At 38.5% G+C, this 23,357-nt stretch overlaps 3 protein-coding genes across 4 annotated transcripts; 2 read left to right on the forward strand and 1 right to left on the reverse strand.

The window, feature by feature from the left end:
• Positions 1 to 732: 732 nt before the first annotated feature.
• On the forward strand, positions 733 to 13,151 carry LOC113667731 (beta-1,4-N-acetylgalactosaminyltransferase 3). 2 transcript variants are annotated; one of them, XM_089184684.1, is made up of 7 exons: positions 733 to 887; positions 5,643 to 5,694; positions 6,256 to 6,348; positions 7,149 to 8,468; positions 11,116 to 11,635; positions 12,039 to 12,183; positions 12,474 to 13,151. In XM_089184684.1, the coding sequence occupies exons 4-7, from the start codon at positions 7,318 to 7,320 to the stop codon at positions 12,620 to 12,622; spliced, it is 1,965 nt and encodes a 654-aa protein (XP_089040810.1). In that variant the 5' UTR covers positions 733 to 887; positions 5,643 to 5,694; positions 6,256 to 6,348; positions 7,149 to 7,317; the 3' UTR covers positions 12,623 to 13,151. The 2 variants fall into 2 exon arrangements, with proteins under 2 accessions (XP_089040810.1, XP_027039388.2); XM_027183587.2 differs by having other exon boundaries at positions 799 to 887; positions 5,647 to 5,694.
• A 1,796-nt stretch (positions 13,152 to 14,947) lies between these two features.
• Positions 14,948 to 18,364, forward strand: LOC113667724 (uncharacterized). The gene is made up of 4 exons (XM_089184715.1): positions 14,948 to 15,089; positions 16,641 to 16,709; positions 17,280 to 17,643; positions 18,226 to 18,364. Exons 2-3 carry the CDS (start codon positions 16,649 to 16,651, stop codon positions 17,615 to 17,617), a joined length of 399 nt encoding a protein of 132 aa, XP_089040841.1. The 5' UTR covers positions 14,948 to 15,089; positions 16,641 to 16,648; the 3' UTR covers positions 17,618 to 17,643; positions 18,226 to 18,364.
• Positions 18,365 to 19,203: 839 nt separating this feature from the next.
• Positions 19,204 to 22,730, reverse strand: LOC113667714 (uridylate-specific endoribonuclease B). The gene is made up of 7 exons (XM_027183569.2): positions 22,591 to 22,730; positions 21,993 to 22,109; positions 21,528 to 21,697; positions 20,703 to 20,866; positions 20,180 to 20,282; positions 19,706 to 19,842; positions 19,204 to 19,528 (listed from the first exon to the last, which is right to left on the reverse strand). Exons 2-7 carry the CDS (start codon positions 22,067 to 22,069, stop codon positions 19,307 to 19,309), a joined length of 873 nt encoding a protein of 290 aa, XP_027039370.2. The 5' UTR covers positions 22,070 to 22,109; positions 22,591 to 22,730; the 3' UTR covers positions 19,204 to 19,306.
• Positions 22,731 to 23,357: the final 627 nt, after the last annotated feature.

The raw sequence follows: 23,357 nt of genomic DNA on the forward strand, positions 1-23,357 counted from the left end.
TCATACATATATTAGAATACACAAGTTGAGACTGTCGAGTTTTTTTGTTTTGTTTTTTTTTAATTACAAGGGCCCCAACCACTTAAATTGTAAGTACGTGCGACTGTATTCTTTGAAATTGATATTCAAGTTTCAATGCCACTTATGTGGAAGAATTATCCAAACAACCGAGCTTCAAAGCGGTATACATATACATTAATTTACCCACAAGCTAGTACAGGTGGATTTCAAATGCTGTTTAAACATTGGGCAATCGACGAGGACGTTTGTATTCTTTGGGAATTAAGAGAGACTGGAAACCATGGAAACCTCCACTTTGAAAGGAAGAAATGTCATTCGATTGGATCATATTATGTTTCGTGAGATCTCAATTTTTCTTAAAACTATTTTAATTTTTCCCTTAATTGGCACGTCATATCCGTCCTAGCTGTAATTTCAGATTATTGCATGTAATTGAGAAATTTTCATAGACTCTGTCATACACGAAATCTAAGGTTATGATTGCGTTGGTGGATCGATAGATTTTTTAATTTCACACCTCGTGAAATTGGATAAAGGATGATATGAGCTATAAAATGAATTGCTGAACGCTTTCTTGGCTTTTACATATTTGGTATTTGCATACTTCCTCACTTCCACACTTCCACACTACCTGCAAGTAAGCTAATCACACATCACACATTTTCACGTTTCAAAGTTACTGAGGTGATTAATTTCATGCGCAGCACATTCTATTGTGATGACGTGTCTGTGCTCTTCTACCCCAAGTAAAAGCCGCTTTTTTAAACAGTGGAATCGTCGAAATTTTTAAAGTTCAAATTGCAGTTCTACCGGCTTTACATATCGTCGGGAAGACAAGACTTGCGCGAAGAAAATTTTAGATGAAAGTAAGTAATTAAAAAGCATTCTGACGTTTAGTAATTAATACGTGAATAACTTGGAACTCAGACCGTTTTTAAGACTAAATTCGTTTCAACGGTTATGTATTTCTTTTGGTTAGTTGATGTGGCGAAGGCAGTTTAGAAACGTAGTTGGTCAAAAGGGGGGTTGAAATAATAAGCGACCAATTCCTATTCTAGCTGGAGAAACTCAAATGGAAATGTTGAATTGTACGACGAGTGAACGAAGAAAGATAGCGTGTGAAATATTGTGGCTGTAAAGATTCAAAGTACTAAACACTGACGTTTTCTCTGACTTAAGATAGAACTTTATTCGAATCTTCGAACATTTATCGAACGTTTGTTTTTTTGACACGAGGTGGCATGCAGGAAAATGATGCCCGATGTTAATACGCAACACAATTTTAATAAACAAATAAAGCATTCGAACATATCTGGATAGGCATGTAGTTTTGTAGTTAAATGGTAAATGGCTCAAAGTTCGGCAAAAATCTTTTAATTTTTAGAAATGCTCTAACATTCATACAAAGAAACATAGATGAATCAATGATTTATTTGAGGAAATAGTTCAGCAGATGCTATCAGCCTGACATGTCAATGCTGCACGGGCTGCCATAATGAACTGGTTAGTATTGTTAGTTAGTACTGGCTCTTTTGATATGCAAACGCGGCCCTCGCTCTTTACCGACGAAAAGAGTATTTCATCACTTTCAAACAATGCTAATTGCTCCAATTGTATTTCCATTGTCTCTAAATGAACCCAAAGCGAAATTTTACAACCGGCTCAAAGTGCGGCAAAAATCTTTTAGAAATGCTAAAGTATACGTACAAAGAGACGCAGATAAATCAATAATTCATTTGAGGCAGCTGCTCAGCTGCCGGACGCAACCAGCCTGACATCTTAAAGCTGCATACCTGCCACAATTATGAACATTTGTTTACGAGTTCAAACATATGTTAAATAAACAGCAAGTCAGTCAAACAGAATACATTCAAATGATAAAGTTATGAAAACATTTACAGCCTGTGGAAAAAAATCAGTGAAAAATAGCCCGCGTTTACATACAATCTCTCAACCCCGGGCTTCTCGTGGTTGTTATCGCACTTGTAATAGGAGTTTAAAGGCTGGTTTTCATTAGCGACGGAGTCGGAGTCGTAGTCGGAGTCGTAAGAGTGCTTATGACCTAGTGAAAATCAAAAAACGGAGTCGTAAGCGGAGTCATAAGCTCGACGGAATCGGAGTTGGAAGAATCAGAACGTTTCCATTTTCTTCCGATTCCGCTTATGACTCCGTCACTTACGATCTAGTGAAAACTGCATCGTCGGAGTCAGAAGCGGAAGCGGAAGAATAAACCAATAAAAGTGCTTGTTCTCAGGTCCTCCGAATACAATTCGACAAACAACATGGCGGCTTCCTTAGACGAAAAAATTGCAGAGGCGGTGAGACGTTTCCCGGTACTTTACGATAAATCATGCCAAGAATTTAAAGATAATAATACGAAAAAGAACGCATGGGAAGACGTAGCAAAAGATAGCAGGACTTTCCTCAGGTATGTTTAAATTACAGAAGCGAAAGGCCGTCGTCCAAACTTCGCCAACGTACTGTAACAGTTTTAACTTCCAAGTGAATGAAGAATTTAGATATATCTAAATTTAGATATATCATTCACTTGGATGTTTATTTGTACCCAATTCATTGACCAGCTCTATGGTGGCCGAGAACTGCCAATAGAAAAATCCGCATTTTTGAAAGAAAATTGTTTTCTTTTTTATTTTGATTTACATTTTTTTTTATTTTTCAATTTATTTTTTTATTTTTAAAATAGAGTGAAAGTAAAATCAATTGAAATAAAAATAAAATAAAATAAAACCAAAGTAAAATAAAATAAAACCAAAGTAAAATAAAATAAAATTATTCGACCCAGCCGAGAGCTGCCACTACCAGCATGCATTGCGTGCGTTACTGTCACCGCTCGAGTTCATCATGGCCGATGCATGGAAGAAAAATTCCTAGCTAGGAGATGCATCTGAACAACCTTGCGGTTGTGTTGCTCGTTTGACCGGTATCCGAGATGCACTTTAAAGCACTTGGTAGATAGTGCTTTATCACCCACGTTGTCGCAACAAATTCTGGATGTTTGGATGTTGCTTTGAATGCTTTACGGAATCCGCCAGTTCCGATTGCCTCTTTATCCTCATAGAACTCGACAGTGGTTGGAACTTTGGACCACGACAAAACTTCCATATCGAATCTGAAAATTCTCACAATAGTAGTGGCGGTATTTGTGTTGATTTTGCCAAGTTTGATCATGTCAGAAATTGATAAACTTCGAGGGTAATACGTACTTTTTGTGCCCGCTGCTTGTGTGGGTAATTTCTGTCTCGAATGCATAAGTTTACTGGGGCTTGACCTTGATTTTGACGGCGGAGGATTAAATTCGGTATAAGTCGAGGACTCTCCAGTTGCGTCCTTCCTCTTTCTCGTGGAATTCTGGGTGCTGTTGACATCGCCTTCATCAGCTGGATCTGGAATGAAGCGGACGTATACAACCTTTAAGTCCGGTATTTGGGCAAGAGTCTTGCACGATGGGCCCTGTTCTCCTGCTAAGATATCACATACGAGATTCTTTCCGATTTTTTGTAGAAAATGCCTCTCACAAGCGCTCTTGATATTACCAATGGTCAATTCCTCCGTTTCGTCGAAGGGAACAAACTCTCTTTGCCCAATCCTTGTGTACTTTTGGGCCTTTCCAGAAACTTCTGCTGACAAACGTTGAACTGTCAGTTCATCTTTCCTTCGATGGTCCTTGGGCTGGTTTTTTTTGGTACGCTTTGCTTTAACCCTTTTATTGAGCCTCTTTCATGCATCGGCCATGATGAACTCGAGCGTGTGACAGTAACGCACGCAATGCATGCTGGTAGTGGCAGCTCTCGGCTGGGTCGAATAATTTCATTTTATTTTACTTTGGTTTTATTTTATTTTACTTTGGTTTTATTTTATTTTATTTTTATTTCAATTGATTTTACTTTCACTCTATTTTAAAAATAAAAAAATAAATTGAAAAATAAAAAAAAATGTAAATCAAAATAAAAAAGAAAACAATTTTCTTTCAAAAATGCGGATTTTTCTATTGGCAGTTCTCGGCCACCATAGTTGTCTTATATGTACGATTTTACGCCAGTAACTAACGGCGTAATTTCTTCCAGTCGGTGATATATATATATATGTAAGATTTTACGCCAGTAACTAACGGCGTAATTTCTTCCAGTCGTTACGAAATTACGAAATTAAACGGTTAAAATACTCGAAAACTACCGAAAGTAGAATTCACGATCACGAAGCCGTAGTTCGCTGATGAGGTTAGCATACTCTCCCAAAGCTGCTCGACGTCGATAGATATCACGAACCCAAAATCACTTTCTTTTTCGAACGATATTATTCCTGTACTGTCTCTGCCTGCGCAAAATAATGATTAATAAGAGCCAAAGCACAAGTTGCTCTTCGTCCGCCATGTTGTCTTTGGCGCCAAAATTTGTACTTTCGCGGGCCTTAAATCGAGCATTGTGATTGGTTTATTCTTCCGCTTCCGCTTCCGACTCCGGCGATGCAGTTTTGACTAGATCGTAAGCGACGGAGTCATAGGCAGAGTCGGTGTTCTGCTTCCGACTCCGTCAGTTTGATTCTCACTAGATCGTATCGCTCTACGCTTCTGATTACGACTCCGACTACGACTCCGTCGCAAGTGAAAACCAGCCTTAAGATGTCACTACGGCGACGTGTGGTAAAACGTTGCCGAAAAAACGTAATTTTTTTTCTCAAAGATTTTCGTTTATAGTTCACTTCGGCATAACATGTGAATGTAGAGTTCAAAGTAAAACCGTGACTGAATCAACGTCAAGGTTTCATTGCTGAGAGGACGTAAACAATTGTGTTTTCACGTTTTAACTCTGCATGGGACGGCTAAGAAATGTAGAAAATGTAAACACACTCGTGTTTCACCTACCTGGGTCCTCAACTTCCATGTAAACAAGCCCTTATTCATCACGCTATGCCGGTTTCACCACACGCGGCCCAAGCTCCAGCTGTGAGATAATCATCTTACACAGTAACAGTTATAGCGTTTGTATGAGAATATTTACTTTCACAGCGTATCACTTGTTATCTGTATGGGAAGGCTAAGAAATGTAGAAAATGTAAACATACCCCTGTTTCACCTACCTGGGGTCCCCAACTTCCATGTAAACAAGCCCTTATTCATCACGCTACGCCGGTTTCACCATACGCGGCCCAAGCTCCAGCTGTGAGATGATCATCTTTCACAATAACAGTTACAGCGTTTGTATGAGGATATTTACGACTGCTCTAAAGAATAAAACAATACGTCAAATTCTCAATAAAAATACCTCACCTTACTTTCACAGCGTATCACTTGTTATCTGACTGTTTACTTTGATGAAAAGAACCCATTTTAACCAGTTGTCCATTTCGAGGTTTTCAACGTACATAAGAAGATCTCCGGGCTGGATCAATATCAGTAAGGGCTTTTCTTTCCTTATGACGGTTATTGTGCAAGATGATCATCTCAAAGCTAGAGCTTGGGCCGCGTGTGGTCTCAACGGCTGGATCATATCACGCCATACGAAAGCGTTATTGCCGATGATATCATGTCCGACCTTTGGTCGCTCTTCGATCGATTAGTAATGAAAGATAATTTTCTAATGGGTAACTTTGTTTTGTTTAAGCCAGGTAAACCTTTATTTCAGTGTTGGACCTCTGCTGAAGTGACTTTTTAAGGTAAGATCGGGCGTACACTTCTTTCCCTTACAATCAAAATAGTCTTCATTTATTTGAAGGCCAAGTGAAATTGGCAACGAATGATAGGAAGCGAAAAAATGAGTCATTCTTAGCTCTACTTTATAGCTATGATAGAAGGATGCATCGCCGCCCACTTGCTCATCACTGATCAACTGAATTTTTTTTCATTATGTATGTACATCTTATTAGTGATACACTGAATAATGAAGCCCCATATATCATGCACGATAAAGTATGGGGCTGTGCGGAAATTTTGCCAAAATCGGCTCTCGAAGCCGATAGGAAGCGTAAGGTTAATAGTTAACGATAGACAAGTTAACTTTATCTAATCAACTTCATAAGTCGATTCCTTAACGTACGTGAATCAAATTTTCATAAAACATCCATATTGCCAGACAAAGATTGATGTCATTTGACCCCATTACTGACGTGTTCAGACATGTTAAATCTGCTCAATCGGCATCACGCGACTTGCTCTTCATCCTGTTAACATGTTATTTTAAAGCTAGACACTTAAGTACTTCAATTTTGCCTTTGCAGAACTTTGCATTGATGGGGGAAAACAATTATACTAATGATAATAATGATGATGATGATGCCCGCGAATACAGAACGCTAATCACAGGTCAACAGGTACGTGAAGAAGCGTATCATGTCATAAAGAGTTGTATCATCACATTCGTGATCATGTTTATTAGAGTCTCAAATAAGCAAAACACGGGTCGTAGACTTCGACTAAGTGATGACCTTGAGTGACGCTTGAAATTCTCCGCTAGTCACTGACTAATCAGAAGATTAAGCTAAGAGACACCTATTCGGCAAAGTTGTTCACTTAGTTAAGGTGTAGCAAATGGTCAACAAAATAAACAAAAACTCAAACGCAGCTGAAGGAAAAGAATCCCTCTTAAAGAGACAAAGGCTTAACAAATTATCTTAAAAAAACTACTTGCGGAATAAAGAGGATGATTAAAATTCAATTATCATGCGCGAAAAGCTTCGTGAATTTTAAAGAGACACTCGAGCTAGTCAATATCTAGGACTCTGAATGTTGGCCATTCTGAGGACCTAATAAATATCCTCAAAAAACGAGCCTAGAACTTTCACCTTTCCTTCTTGATCATCGTTGTTGAAGTTCCGTTGTTATGGATAACGAAATACTCCGCTTTAAACATTTGGTATCTTTCTGCACTTCTAATATAGACTCATTATATTTTATCGCAAAGTTGTAGGTACTTGGAGAATATTATATGCAAATTATTACAATGTTTGGACAATATTTGGGAGTTGCTGAGGTGATTAGAAATGTAGATGTAGTCACCAATCGAAATAGACTTACTAACAAATCAAAGAAATACCGCCTCTAAATACCGTGGCTAATGAACAATTTGATTGTTGACAAATTTTTGCTTTCTTGTTTCTTTTTATCCATCTAGTTCACCTTTGTTTACAAAAGTTTTTTCGAAATCTTGTTGCGGTTCACGTAGTAACCAAGTAATGATAGAGTGTGAAGTGAATGTAACGGATCCGGTTACGTTTCGAAGACATAAAACCAAGCTCGTCTAAGCTTCGTTTCTAAAGCAAGTCAGTAACGAAGGTGCACTGATGGCTCTTTGGCGGATTTTTGGAAGAAGGTTATTCAGCAAACGTCGTCTTACTATGGGTGCGATTGTGGCAAGTTTACCTTTTATTGGTTATCTAATGCTGCTTTCGCCTTCAAGAAGACTTTCCTATTCATTTTCGGCCAACGAACATAATTTATTATCTACAGCCTCAGCAACGAAACAAATCTGGAATCAGACGATAATGGCCGAAATTCCAACGACAGGAAGCATTAACTTGACAACAGCACCGATGACGGCGGCAGTTACTACTGACAAGGTACAAGTTATGAATGTTGTTTCAAGACCACCAGGACGCCTTGAAGTCCACATGTGGACTGAGATATGTGGAACGACGGTCGAAATGTTAAGGAACTGGCCTCATTTTCCTTACTTTCCCGACGCACGTTCGTACATCTCAGATTTTCATGATGTTCACGCACGTGGTTCTAAAAATAACGGAGAGAGAGTTTTTGGATTCATTCATCCTGCAGTACACGGTGACTATAAGTTTGCCATATCATCGGATGACACATCTGAGTTATGGTTGAGTCAAAATGAGGACCCTGGTTCCAGTGAGATGATTGCACGTGTTTATTCTCCTCGACAGTCGGCGTGGACCGAAGAAGGGGACTACAAAAAATATCCAGAACAAATTTCTAAAGAATTCACTCTCTTCGCTGGGAAGAAATATTACGTCGAGGCTTTAATGAAGCAAGGTTCTGGCGCCGCTCACCTAGCGGTGTATTGGTCCTACAACAATACGACATTTGAAATAATAACCTCGAAATATTTATCCACGTATCCTTACACTCACGAATCAATGATTCCCGTTCATGCGGGAAAAAGAGACAATACATCGTTGCAAAAAAAATACAGCCTTTACGACTTCAATCGTCTTCCACTCTTAAACCGGCAAGAGTATGTTGACTTATTTCCAAGTTGCTCCTATAATCCCAGTTTTCTGGTCCGCAAGAAGCTGAAGCGGTACGAAGGCGTGTGGAATACAAGACGATCAAACGTTTTTCCCCAAGACAGTACCGACATGTCAAATCGTGGACCAAAACACCAGTGGTCTTTTCCTAATCTGTTGATTGACGGCAATGTAGTCCAATTTGTGGTAGACCGCTTTGTTAACGCATTAAAGTTTGAGAGGTAAGAAGTCGGCCGTATTTTACATTTTCACAAAATAGAAAAATTCGACAATTGCACTTAATATAATTGAAGAAATTTTTGAGAAGTTGAACTTGCGTAAACAATTGTTTTTGAATTTTTTTTTTTCACGCGCTTGTTAAGTATCTTATGAAAACAAAAAACTCGGCATGGCGTCTGCTATTTTGTGCCACAAAATACGTTTTGCCGTGGCAATATAGCCATTGGTTTGATTGATTGATTGGAGAAGATGAAATCACACTTAGATGTTAAATGTGATAAACAGCCTCGGGTAAACAAAGTTTAACACAGTAAAACCTTACTGAGCCGTTTTCCCAACTCTCTCTGCATTGTGCCACATCAAATATGTGTGTGAATAATATGATAGAATTTCACGTTTTAACTCTTTGCGTGACTTAAGTCGACCATTGCCACTTCGATGTTGGTTCGTGTATTTCTTGTTTTTAATATCCGGGAAGCTCGGCGATTCATGTTTCTAGTTTTATATATAAAAAAAAACAGCAACAACTAAAACAAAAAACGAAAAAAAAAACGAAGCACACTAGATAGATTCCAAATTTTATTCAAGTCACAATTCAAGTCACAATGATTCCTTTTCGTGAAGTAGGATACTTGGGAGCTATGAAAGTAAAAAAGCTGACTAAACACCGAAGAAGGAATATATTGACCAACTATGAATAATTTTCATAAAGAAATGGGCACATAATTAAGCTTCATTGTAAACTGACATATTTTCTTGCCCTCGCTGTTGCCGATGTGATGTGCTCTCACCCTGATTCATCAAGTGAGTGCTTAAAAAATGAGTGACTCAGATGAATTATGGATGAAGAATGATTTTGTTCCATTCTTTTGTGACCAAAGCGGTCAATTACAAGACTGACATATTTTCACCTTTAATCGTAAAAGAACTTAACTGTAAAAAAGATGCCTTAACTTTGATAGAAAGAAATTAACCGTTAGCCGTAATATGGCCAAAATATTTACTGTTAGCCGTAAAAGCCATACCCTCACTAAGACCTCAGTGTTGTGTAGGAGAGAATTTAATTTAAAAGCGTAATTTCCAACTTTGTCAACATTCGGGGAACATTTGAGATCTAATTATTGCTGGAAAAGCGGTTTATCCGTTTGATAGTTTTATCTTCCTTTTGATGAACAGCTCCGCAATCATGTGTAGGAAAAAATTCAGGGATCTGTCAAGAAATCTGTCACAGTCACAGTTTGATTTGGTATGATTTAATGATTTTCATGAATTTTTAAAAATCGTAGACCAGGTCATTATAATTTAAGAACTTTCCACCTTTGTTATAAGTGTGAAACTCAGGGAACTGTGAACACGATCAATGTGTATAGAATGCTTTACTGTTTGAGAGAAAAAGCCATCGGGCGTCAAAAAAAAAAATTTATACTTAGTTTGCGATCTTCAGCGGGTTTGCTTGCCTGTCCTGAAATATGCTTTGATTGGTCAGAATACAATTTCAAAAGCCGCTAGAGCTAAATTGAGTGCTTTCTTTTTCTTTTTTTCTCTGTGGATTTAATAACCAACCGCGGCTGATTAAACTTTGATCATACGTTTCTCAAACTTACTTAGAATTCAGGAGTGACTATGAAACCTGCATGATTTGGAACTATGATGTTGCTATTGTGCTTAGTTCAAAAAACAGACGTCTGCGGCTATTAAAGAGCATTTCATTTCATATCATTGCATGATATTTCACCAAAAACTCGCTTTTTCATTTAATGTTTTATTTGTTCATCTTAAACACTAGATATTTCTGCCTTCAATAGACGAGCATGGTAACGGTGGTTTTGACAAATTAGAGACCTTAGGCAGGACGTGGCATGGGCGGAACAATAGCACGTGCGTTTTAAAACTTTGTACATTTCTTAGCCGTTCTCTACAAAATAACAACGTAAAATCACCAAACTTTGCCTGGTCCGAGAACGGAAAACCCTAAGCAAATTATTTAAGTTTCAATGCATTCAAAACTCAAAGCTACTCCCATCAGTTTTGCTGAAGTTGAAGTGTGGTGCTGTAAGAGACGATAAACACATCCCACCATTCACTAAATTCTGACGAAAAACATAAAATCCCTTTTTAAATCGACTTCTTCCTCGGCGTTAACGCTTTAAGCTCTCTAATTATCAGCTTTATTTACGATATTTTCATATATAATAAAGATATTTAAGGAGGGAACCCACCTTGCCAAGGCCATCCTTGGTGGAGCCTTCAGCGGACCCCTTTGGAACCCCAAAGTTCAAATTGACAGTCCTGAAATTTCAGGCTGATGTTTCATCTATGCAAATTTCAGGTTTTACTGAATAGTCTCATTGGGGTAAACTGATGGCCGTAAAACGGCCAAAAATTTAGCAGTCAGGCGTAAAAATCGACAAGTTTAAACCAATAGTCGCGGAAAAAATCAGCCAAAAAAATATTTGTGGTGAAAACAATGGAATGTGTTTAACCGTTAGCCGTAAAGTGGCCAAATTGATACTGTTACCTGTAAAAGTCATCACCCCAATGAGACCCTATCTATGAATCATTTTAATAAACAAGTTAAGTTATTTAATTACTACTAACAACTAATTTCCATATCTTTACTAAACTATCTTGTCACGTTATGCTTGTCAGGGATTATTACTTGAAGAAAATTCACAAAGTAATTCATAAACCAGACCCCAAGAAAGGTGATCGCTTTTTGTTAAACCTTGAGCTTGGTTCAACGCACAACAATAAATCATATCGGCTATCGGAACACGTGTATCGTACACAGGAGAGTGAAAAATTGTGTCTTCCTGAGGGAATGAAGTGGAATAACAGCGCCATGGTCTACTTCATTCTACCTGTCAAGGATCAAGGCAAATGGGTGCACCATTTCATCAATGAACTCACTGCTGCCAGTTTATTGACAGGAGATACAAACTTTCACGTTATAATCATCGATTTTGAAAGTAAAGACATCGATATGGTCAAAGCTTTTAACACACCTCTTCTGCATAGTAGACATACTATTATTTCACTGACTGGTAAATTCTACAAGACACTTGCTCTAAACAAGGCAGTCGCACAAGTTCCAAATGCTAATGATATAATTTTTCTTTATGATCTACACATTGATGTGCCCCCAGACATCATGGACAGCGTCAGAATGGTAAGTCATTCGTTTGCAATTGGCAGTTATAGCAGTTAAGGAGCTAAAAAGGGGTCTGTGATGCTGGTCTATGTGCAATGCAAGTGCAAGTGCAAGGGAATGTGTGCATTTTCATATAATCTTTTTTCTTAGGTCTGGTAAAAAAAGCTGTTAATGAAACTTGGGTCAGAAAAAAAAGCTTGAGAAAGTAAATATTACAATCTGAAAAAAGATGACCACTTTCGAGGCAAAATATGTAGAAGAAGAGATTGTCTCACTGAGAGGATAAAACCGAGCTCAGCAACAGTGATATAAACTTGAGAAGCAAGAGAAACATTACGGTTTTGCTTCCCTTGAAAGTCTGGCAGCCTTATTTTTGGTAATTGTTATATTTTACATTTATTATCTCTTCTACTTTCCTTAGAACACCATAGCCGGAAAACTAGCTTATTTTCCTATTGTTGGCCGTCTTGATTGCCAAAGTTCTTCTGTAGACCATAAAGGATTTTGGCAACTAGATGGGTATGGACTTCTTGCTATTTATAAATCAGACTGGGAAAAGTTTGGAGGTGGGTAGTAACTTTAGTTTTTATTGTTATAAACGCGAAAAGACCGTTCTCCTAATGGTACACGACCAAAAAATCAAAAATTGATCATATCAAAAAATAAGATTTAAAAATAAAATCAAAAAATCTATACATCAAAAACTAAAATTTGAGGCCATCGTACCAAATATTCCTGGGAACATGACTTCCTTGTCGTGTTCATGATTGAAGACTCTTAAAAATATGATTTGGAATGTACTAGTCATGTGTAGTCCGAAATCACACAACGGAGAATTATACTATTTTATCCTCAGGTATGAATGCCGAAGAGTACAAATTCAAATGGGGCGGGGAAGACTGGGACCTACTTGATCGTGTATTAATGTTGCCCATAGAGGTGGAAAGGTTGAGACACCCAGGTCTCTATCATCATTATCACACCAAGACCAAGATGTGGAGTTAGACAGCGCCTTGTGGCCAAAAAAATCAGGAACCTTGATCAAGCTGTGACAAAGGTGAAGGGTTTGGAACCAAAGATTCAATGAACAAAAACATTCGCTTCCCAAACGTTTTAGAACGCCGTCCATTTCCTTGCATTTCCTACGCAAAACATCGATGTTAAATCACCAAAGGAATACCGATAGAAAATCATTCACATTTTTGTTTGTAACTCAACTTTGGATTTACCTGTTGATGCGGTCTGGCGGCCTCAGAGATGGGAAACAAATCAAGTCATACGCAAAATTCGATTTTTGCTAGAAAATGGAAATCTCGTAGTCATTTAAGGGGATCTTATAGCTTAGTATATTGCTCTATTTTTAGGAATGTTCTAGATCTGAAAATACCTAAAGCGTTGGAAAGTATATTACAATTTTAAGTATTGGTAGGATACGGTTCGGTTGTTCAAATTGGTAGGACTCGACTTTGAAGGAATAAAACAGAATAATGCAAGAGACATGTAGTATTTCTCTAATAAAAATAATAAGAAAGAACTTGATGTGAATCAATCGAACTTTAACTATTATTTTTAAATCATTTTGACGCACAAACATGAGCCACATATACAAAAGTCGGACCAATGTCAGTATGTGAGCAACTGCGCACCTACCCCTCCCCTGACCCAATGACAGTCCACTAATAAAATGTTAAGGTCAATGTCAGGTTAAGGGAGGGGTAGGTGTGCTGTTGCTGAGTTGTTTTGGGGATAGAACCATGTCCCCCTCTACTCAGATGCGTTACTATCAACTCAAAGGAGACGTGTTGTTAGTTGAGCACTTCTTACGTGTTCATAGGCATGTAAAAGGCTCGCACGGGGAACTTAGAGGCTCTTGCGGGGAACTAAGAAAGAGAAAAAGAGAGGGAGAGAAGGAAAACAATGAATAAGCACTCGCAATAGCAAAAGTATCGGTTGCATCCCATAACACCCTTAATCATTAGTGCAGGGTTCCATCGGAAAAAAATTTTTCTTAGGCTCATTGAACTGCTTGAGATGATAACGTAACTTGGCCACTGTTAAGAGCTTGAAGGCTGACTTTTCGGGCGTTAGTCCTTCCTCAGAGCGAATGAATACCGTGGTCACAGTATCAACGAGCGCTTTTCATTCAACCAATTTATTCTTGTTTTCTCGTGACCATATTCCCACCAATAGCGCAGCTCCATTTTCTGCATATAAACACACACACACAACCTACAATTCCTTCAATCGCTCTAAAGAAGGGCTAACGCTTGAAACGTCAGTTTTCAAACTCTTAACTGTGGACAATTTACGTTATCAACTTAGTTGATAATACCAAATTACACTGTTATACTATTCCGCAGACGCAGCACTAAAGTTTCTTTGGAAACCACTCCCATAACGATTTATGTGATTTCAATAATAACCTCGTCTATGTTAATAATTGTAGAACTGAGTGCTCAGCTAATTATCTAAGTAAACAAGGCTACAAGTGTCTAAACGCGACCTAAAAATAATGTTTCTCTTAGAGTTCCTTACTTCGAATGTAATGAGGCGTCATCTATTTTATCACTGATGCGAAATTAAAGATATCTGAAAGAAAGTAGCGCTTCAACATCATTTCCCAAGGGGATGATTTTTCTTCCGAACGATAATTGCTTGATAATTAAGGTCTTATCAACTGAGTTGATGATGTCAATTTGCCACCGTAAAGAGTTTCAAAGCTCTGACAAGGGGCTAACGCTCGAAACCTCAGCTTTCAAACTCTTTTTGGTGCCCAATTTATACTATCAACTTACGTGATAAAATCAAAATCATCTTGTTATACTTCCTCACCGACGCAGCACGACACTTTCTTTAGAATTTGCAATAATTCCTTGAGTTTTGCAGATCGCAGAATAGCGGTTGAATGCCCACATAAGAAGGATCTGGACTGTTGTCGCTTCAGGCTAAGTGCGGCGGAACGGATCACAGAGATAATGTGGTGAAGTTAATGTCCAAAAATCATAATGTTAAAGAGCCCACCTCCGGACCAGTGAAAAAAAAAAGGCATCGCTTTTAAAAGTTGTTTCCTTACGCTCACCGACAAAATTCCACACAATTTCAAAGCGAAGTGATGAGCCTTCATTATCAAATGCACATCCGTTTAGGCGCCACCGTGATTCTTTGTTCAGGGATCGTTGCTGACCCATAGAGGTCCTTTCTTCTGTAACTTACGTCCGCCCAAAATGAAACCCGCCATGTCTTATCTCCAGTAATCGGGCAATCGTAACAATGGCGTCAACTCTCTTACCAATGAGAGAGCCTAGCTTTATCGCAATGAATGAACCACTTGTTTTCAGCCTGTTATAAGATGCACCTCACAGCAAATTTTCTATGCATTTCAACAACCCCTCGCAGAAGGCATAAACCTGCTAAAGTTGAAGTGTTTTAATCTAATCCAAGATTTGTCGCTGATTGCTCTCCACTAGATAAGGTAAGATACGACGTTAGGCTCATAAGCTCTTTAACCAACGTGACCTTGCTGGTTGAATTTTTATTTCAAGTAGCGAGGATGTAATTTGTAGATTGGCCTCTGTATCCAAAGGTGACCTTTCAAGCGTAAGCCCTTTCTCAGGGTTAGCCCTTCGTCAGAGCGAGAGATTTACGTTATCAACCCAGTTGATAATACCGAATTACCTTGTTATACTCTTTCAACGACGCAGCACTACAGTTTCTTTAGAAACTTACCGCCTTTAGCGATGAGTAGTTCTCTTCACTTGACTCTCTGCAGACTCGACCATGTGAGAAGGAATAATAACTATGTGGTTTTTTTTTCCAAGTTTATCGAACGATGAACGGCATCAAATGGATCGATTCGTTCTAACTCTCTTTTCTCAAAACAACCGGTTCAAAAAAGCAGCTATCATAAAGCTTTAATTTCTAAAACGAGGAAGAGCAGACGTTTCCCGCCGTTTTTCACCCGCTTGAAGTTCTATGATTTATGCAGTTAGCTATTTATATGAATAGAAGCAAGTCGGGCATCAGAGAGTCTCGAGATGTAAAAAAATAATAACAAAAATCGAATTTCCTTATACTTTTCGTGAGTTTCGCAAGAAAAATTAACGGGTTTTGAAGACTTAGTTGTTTATCCAAGATTTTGACAATCAGCAAACGTTTCCCGCCGTTTTTCACCCGCTTGAAGTTCTATGATTTATGCAGATAGCTATTTATATGAATAGAAGCAAGTCGGGCATCAGAGAGTCTCGAGATGTAAAAAAATAATAACAAAAATCGAATTTCCTTATACTTTTCGTGAGTTTTATAAGAAAAATTGACGGGTTCTGAAAACTTAATTCTTTATCCAAGATCTTGACAATCAACAATTTGAAAACAACTGTATATTTATGGTTAACATATGCACGCGGGAGAGTATCAATTGCATTTTTACAGGTATGATAAATTTTGGTGCCAAACATTTGTAAATTACAATTTCCCATAAATTATAGATTCGTTGGTAAAATGCGATTCTTGGAATTTTACTCAAACTCTTGTTTCAATAACCAACAAGAACTCAATCCACAGCCTAAAACTACCAAATTCATTATTATTTAAGTCGTAAATCTGCATATGAAATTATCTTCGCGCGCATACGCTCTAGGCCCGACTCAGACTTATAGCAATGGCTTCTTGATTGTAATGGGCTGCTTCGCACGATTGATTACATCTTACTTTTCATTTCAAGGGGCTAAAATACTCGTGAACTCGCCAAGTTCTCCATTTTAGCCGCAAAATGCACCACGATGCCCGACAAAGTTATGAAAAAATAAAGAACTTAGTCTTGAACACCCTGTCTCCAAACCTAACTTTAGATTAACTAAACTGATTCATAACTTAATGAAGTCTTTGATAACAAAGACCTGTGCTGTTTGATGGTAGCTTAAAAAAAAAAAGAAAAGTCTTCTTATCATTTAATAAATACACCACTATTACTTGTTACTGCAGTATACCGTTATTCCTTAACTCTTTCGTCTTTCAATGAACACAGGATTGAAGATGTCTGTAAAAATAATTGTGTTATTTGCCGTCATCTACGTGGTCAACTGTCGCGTGCCATGTAAGTATGATTTCGATATTCTAAAAAAGCGAGACGAGGTATGAAATTAGTAAATTGGCTTCTTCTCTTCTTCGCTCAAAGGAACACCTTCCGTATACGGCTAAAGGGATAACATAATTGAAAGGTAGAGATTTCACAACCTGAGATACAGAAAAAATAATTAGAATACCGTTTTTTAAGTACCTAATTGAGTCAAAGGTTTATTCATGATCAGTTAACTGGGGGGGAGGGGGGGGGAATAGGGTTTAGAGGGCTCAGTGTTTATCACCTAAAAGTTGATTTTGTCTTTTCTTTGGTTTTGCAAGACGCTTTAGAAATGTGGTGTGGTACTACTCGTAATTAAAAAGGATGTCCTTTTTTGTGGAAAATATGTCAAAGGTTAACCTTTCAACTAAGATGACTCCTTTACGAGTAAGGGTTTGTAACTCAAGGCGAAATACCCCCGCACGAATTTTTTAGGAGAGTTTTAACCTGGAAATGGGTGGGGTGGTGTTCTAGCTAGGCTGGACATGGTTACATAAATCCGCTTTTCTGTTAAGAAATAGTAAGATTTCTTTTGTACATTCATAGCAAATCCGCTGAAACGCATGTTTGCTGGCGTGGATAAGCGAGCACCATCATGTGCCTATGATTGCGTTCCCATCTGTTATGATGACGGTTATGGAAGCTACAACCGTCGATCCGGTTCCTGCAGCAAATCTGGTTACAGCTGCTGTGAATGGGTTGTACATGGCAAAAGGGAGATTAAGGAGGAAAAGCGAGCACCATCATGTGCCTATGATTGCGTTCCCACCTGTTATGATGACGGTTATGGAAGCTACAACCGTCGATCCGGTTCCTGCAGCAAATCTGGTTACAGCTGCTGTGAATGGGTTGTGCATGGCAAAAGAGATGCTACTTTGGAGTAACTGGATGTGTTTCTCCGCTGGTAGAGGTTAGCATTTCATTCATCTCTCATTTCACATCAATCGAAAACATATACGCATCTTGCGTCAGTTTTCTCTGTTTGCTCGTTTTTTGACTGAGTTGGAAAAAACGTGTGGTGAAGTTTCAAGACAAATTTTAATCTTTCTTTAATCTTTAAAGACTTGGCAGAATCACGCAAAGTAAACGCGATCAGCGCGTTTGAACGCGTTTGCACCTTCCTCTCGTTTGTTTTTACCGAAGCTGACAGGCTAATTATGACTCACATTTCCGAAATACTGACCCTCCACCACAATTGCCTTAGAGTATACGTATCACAGTAAATGGTTTGAACACGGGGGTAACATGTAATAGTGTAGTTTGATCGTCCGGGTGAGTGTAGTCCTGAGAAGGACTGTTGTCGGTAATCGCGACAACAGGAACAGTTACCCCCTGTCGGGAACTACCTGGAAACTTTCTCCTGAAAGTACCTATACATTACCGAAAGTGAAGTGAACGAAGTTGAAAAAGTTCATCAGCTGCAAAGAATCTTAAAATTAATGACTTGAATTTTGATGATAGTTTGAACGGTTTTCTCCCGTTTGGTTCCCAGGCTTGCCATATAATGACGGCTGATCCTGCACAGCAGCACCGACCTGACGGAGATTTTGTAGCTTGCAGCTTAATGTCTTTCATAGAAACGTCTGTATCTAAACTTTAGAGCAAGTGTTCAATAAAATAGGGCAAATGGATCGCTGTGTCTGTAAATTCTTGCGAGTTACTGGTTTCTTCAGTTGTATATTGTTGTTAAAGCTTTTATTACCTGACAACCAAAAGATAGAGTTTTATTCTAAGTATTAAAGATCAAAGTTCGATGAAAACTATCCATGAGGACTTCGAATGTGATCCTTGTGTTGGAGATGGAAAGAAAAATCACAGAAATTTAAGCACATGTGCTCAGCTATTGTTCTATTTTCTGATCAAAAGAAATGGTGGACTAGTTCATTGTTCATAATCATGATATTCCAATTTCTGAGCTGCATGGCTCTCAAACATTCAAAAATACTACACCACTCCTCCCCGCCCCGACATAAAATGTCAATTTCTTAAGACATGCTAACACCAACAAAGATGAAAAAAAAAATTAAATATTGAAGTCAATCTATAAAAAATACCTACAGCGAAAAAACCTCAATTTATCAAGACGAAGTTTGTTCTAATTTTGCAAACGGTTAGGTCGGTAAAGTTCCTTGACCTATTACAAGGAAACGAAACGAATGAAAATTACTTCATTATGCTCCGAACATCATCGCATGGCACTGTGGGATTAAGGAAATGCTTATGATAACACGATATAGCGAACGACGAGCGCAAACGACTACACAGAGGGGAGGGGAGAGTAGAGAGGGCAAACTGTCAAAATCAACCACAGATTTCCGTTCATGAGCATACCTCTAACAATACCAGCAGCGTCGCACTTTATTTTTCTACCGCGATGTTGCTCTTGAAGACCAACTCATGCAAATTTTATCGGTTGCATAATTACTCGATGTGAATGATTTATGTTACTAGAATGATGGATAACATTTGCTTAATTTGACACTTAAATGACATTTATTTTTATTCACATTCTTTTCTTGCCATGGAAAATGACTGACTAAGACGCTACCAGGGTACCCACTGACGCATTTTTCTCAAACTGTTGGGTATGCTGTGAGGATGTTCCTTTTATTATAGAACTTAATAGTTTTGAAACTTAGCTGTTTCCCGTTAAGTTTACACGAGCAGTTAGTTCCCTCGAAGAAGCAAGCTGTATACAAAGCCATCTCAAAATCAGGACTGGTGCCCACGAAAAAGCTGCTGCCTGGAGGCTTCCTTTTCCCCTTCCATTGGAACCTCGCTCTTACTAAGGCCGGCTGAAAACAAAAGTAGGAAACGAAAATCTGATTGGCTAGCTTCAATGTTCGAATTTAAACTGGGAAGACTGGGTCGAGTGCATTAAGTCAAGGCTTACTGATAAATTAAAACTGACGAGTGAAATTCAACAAATAAAGAAAGTTTTGTTTCAAAGATAATTAAAGTAAGGAACTTACCTCAACAGAAACATCTTTGGAAATAAGAGGAGGGTGATATGTCAATCTTCCTAATGTCCGCTCCGTAAGAAACTGGAACCAGTTGTGGAAGCCTTTGGTGATCTTAGTATTACTGCCTCTACTATACCCCAGTTCTCCTATTTAAAGAAGAACAATGAAAAGTGAATACCCATAAATGTATTTTTGGTAATATTTTGAGGATTTGTATGGATATCTACAAGGTGGTGATACTCCTAAACAATAGAGTTGAGACCCACAGACTTTACTTTAAAATCTTATTATCTACATATGATGAACAACAATGGATAAAGCTTGGAAAAAATGCCATCAGAGCAAGTTCTACTGCGTCTGAAGTCAAAGGAATGCCCTAAAGAGATAATAATGAGTTTGGTTCCGCAAATCATCTTTACAGCGCATCTTTAAATCTTGTTACTGTCAAGAACACCACACTAGAAGGCTAAGATTGATACATACCAACAAACGTGTGTTCAAAACCAGAAGATTTTAGGCCCCGTCCTCTCTTAGAGTATTTTTCGAACCACATTTCCTTCAGGACGGGCTTAAATTGATCAATACACTGAAAAAATGTAAAGATTAAAAAATAATTCTTGCATTGTGAGCAAACATGTTATGATGAAAACAGAACTAGCATGACGCGTGCAACTTACGCGCGGCGGACATTTCCAAATTTGAAAGACATGATTTTTGCACGATAACTTCGTGCGCAAAGTAACAGCGCTTACAGATGGAAAGTCGCCTTTCGAGGATTTTGCGTAAAGTTTAGTTCTACGGTGTTACCGTATTAGTAGTGGTTTTTGACCAAATTTATTTCACGACGATTTCTTTTGTAACCACTTACGAACATCAACCAGCGTTATGTGCCATGTAAAATGTAAAATTTCCTCTCCCGTAATAGTTTTCATCACCGACTCCTACTGCTCGTAATTTTAAAACCTAGATAAATCTGAATAAAAGAGACAGCCAGTTTCTCCCAAACCTTCATAGAAACTTTCCCTTTTTTTCTTAGATAGTCGAAAACAATCTGCATTGGTCCTCTATTGGTCTTGATGATGGCGTCGATAAAAGCATCTTCCTCTCGTTGTTTGGTAACAGATGGCTTCTCGTGAAGATTTTCGTCTGCTTCGTAGTTGTCTAACAAAGCTTTGGAATACACAAATCAAACAAAACCATTTGACTTCCTTCAAAAAGATACTCACTTTGTCTGAAGGGTAAAGGGTGGTTCTCCGGCGCATAAAACACGCGCACCAACCCATTCCCCGTTCCCCCCCCCCTCCCCCCGTAAAACAAAAAATAACTAAATAAGAGAGAGAGAGAGAGAGAGAGAGAGAGAGAGAGAGAGAGAGAGAGAGAGAGAGAGAGAGAGAGAAGATGACAAAAAGTAACTGTCGTAACTAGTTATACTGAATATTAGTGGTGTGCCCCCAACTACCGTTAGCTCGTCAAGAACCTTTCTAAAGTAACCCTTTCCTGCACCCAAGCTACAATTAACTTTCAAAATTCCGTCGGAAGGTACGCCTGTAAGAAATGTGAGATATCGAGAGAAAATGGTTAGACCTGCATCTTAGGCATCATCTTTTCTCCCTTTTTCTTGGGGAGGGGTTCTCTTTCCGTTGTTTACACTTCTCTTAGACTGTTTTTGTGAGAAGGTCAGCGGAAATCATCTACCTACAGTCAGGGTATTGACCTACCCGTCCTGAATTGGAAAATAATCATTCGGAAATCAGATGTACAACACCTTTCTCCCTATTACACATGCTCTCAGTAAAAGCTAAAATTTAAGAATGAAGCGCTGAAAACTCACCTTGAAATTTAACAAAAACATCCGTGTGTACTTTTGCCTTTCCTTGTTTTGTTAAAGTGATTAAAGGTTTTGCCTTTCTTCCAGAATACAGAACTATTTCTTGACCGATTTTCAGATTGCTTCCGGCTGAATTCCAGATGTTTTGACACAGATTGTCGAAATCAGTTCGGCTGGGGACGAATTAAATTTGGTTTTATATAGGAGTTTATAAAATGCTCTAAAAAAATGTACTTACGACTAGCGAGTATTTATTAGCCTCGTTTCTGCTGCGTCATTCAGTGCCTATATGCATGATGACAAGAAGCTAAGACAACCGATTGTACGCGAACAGTGAAAACGCGAATAGAGAACACTGCAATACAGGTGACCATCCGTGTACCTGACGTAGCAAACCTCTTAACAATCGATTGAAAACCAGCAAAGCTTTTTTTTTAATTGAAAAGAATTGGATGTGACTGGAATTACCTGTTAAAACTCGTGGATCCTTGGGTGAGACTTATCACCAGAACACAATTCAGCAAAAGAAGACTTGAGCGGTGCATTTTCCCCGGGATAAAAACAAAATCCAATGTTGAGCAACTACTGCACAGAGTGAAGGAAAATGGCTGATAAATATCATGAAGAATAATGCAAATCTCTCAAGGTTTTCAGTCAGATATGACTTTATGTCACCAAAGTAAAGAAGGAATACGCAGATTTCCTTTGTTCCCTCCATCTGCTATTAACCTTGCTGAAGAGCGTGTTGCGCCATTCTGTCAAATCACGAGGTTATTTGCCTTGCGAGAGTAGCTTAAAATTGAAACACATTTACTCAGCAAGCTATCAGCGCTTCAGTTCATCAACAAAACACTAAATTGTATTGAAATAGCCGCAACATCTAACTTTGCTCTCGAACGAATTTGCCACAGCATCGCTCGTATTATGCATCGCACACTTAGCACATGTCAGTCTGACTCAGACATTTGTAAATATTACTGCTTCCACGCATTTATAATTTTTTTAAGGTGATTTTCTGAAAGTGCTTTCTGTACTTAGTAAGATCTTTGGCACTCATGTATGTTACCTTAATAGCTGCACACTCTTACACAGGCGCAGACAGCTTGTTAGAAGTAATTTCTCTAACACTCGTTGTTGGTTTGGTTGATTCTTCTTTAATTTCTTTTCTTCTCAAGTTGTCACAACGGGGACTAACTCCTATCTGACAGGGAAAACTAAAGTCTGCGCTTATGAAGGTGACACTGCGGATGACATTTCTAAGCCATCAATCGTCTTGTGTCGTCATCGTACCATCTCAACAAGCGAATCACGCTTGACTACGTATTACAGTTCCCACATACTGAGTATGCACCTTCGAGTTGTTTACGCAATTACAAAATCAATTTCGACCTTAATTTTCATACCTTTACGGTTGAGATCGGCCAGAACAGAAACGAGATCGATAATATAAAAATCACAAATAACCTTGGTTCCGAGTATTATTTATGCCTGAAAGGGTATCTTAAGAGAAAATCACCTTTAAAGATCGTTACATAACAACATCTTGGTCACAAGAGTTAAAGAAGAAAGGCGTTCACAAGTACCGCCCCCCAAATTGCTTTTGGTTGCGAAACATGAGGGGTATCTCCTGTTTACACCTTAAATTACCTCTGGGAACAAGAAGGTGTCAAACGCAACCTATTACCAGGGAGATTTACTCTCCCTGGACTAACAAATTAACTTAATTAAGAACACGACTTATCACGAGTTCCACGTCAACCTCACGATCACAACGAGGAAAACGTGAATAAACTCACTAGGAGAACGTGACTAAACTCAACCTTTAAGATAAGA

This window comes from Pocillopora damicornis, chromosome 10 (assembly GCF_964200805.1).
Source record: "Pocillopora damicornis chromosome 10, jaPocDami1.2, whole genome shotgun sequence".
NCBI classification, from domain to species: Eukaryota; Metazoa; Cnidaria; class Anthozoa; order Scleractinia; family Pocilloporidae; genus Pocillopora; species Pocillopora damicornis.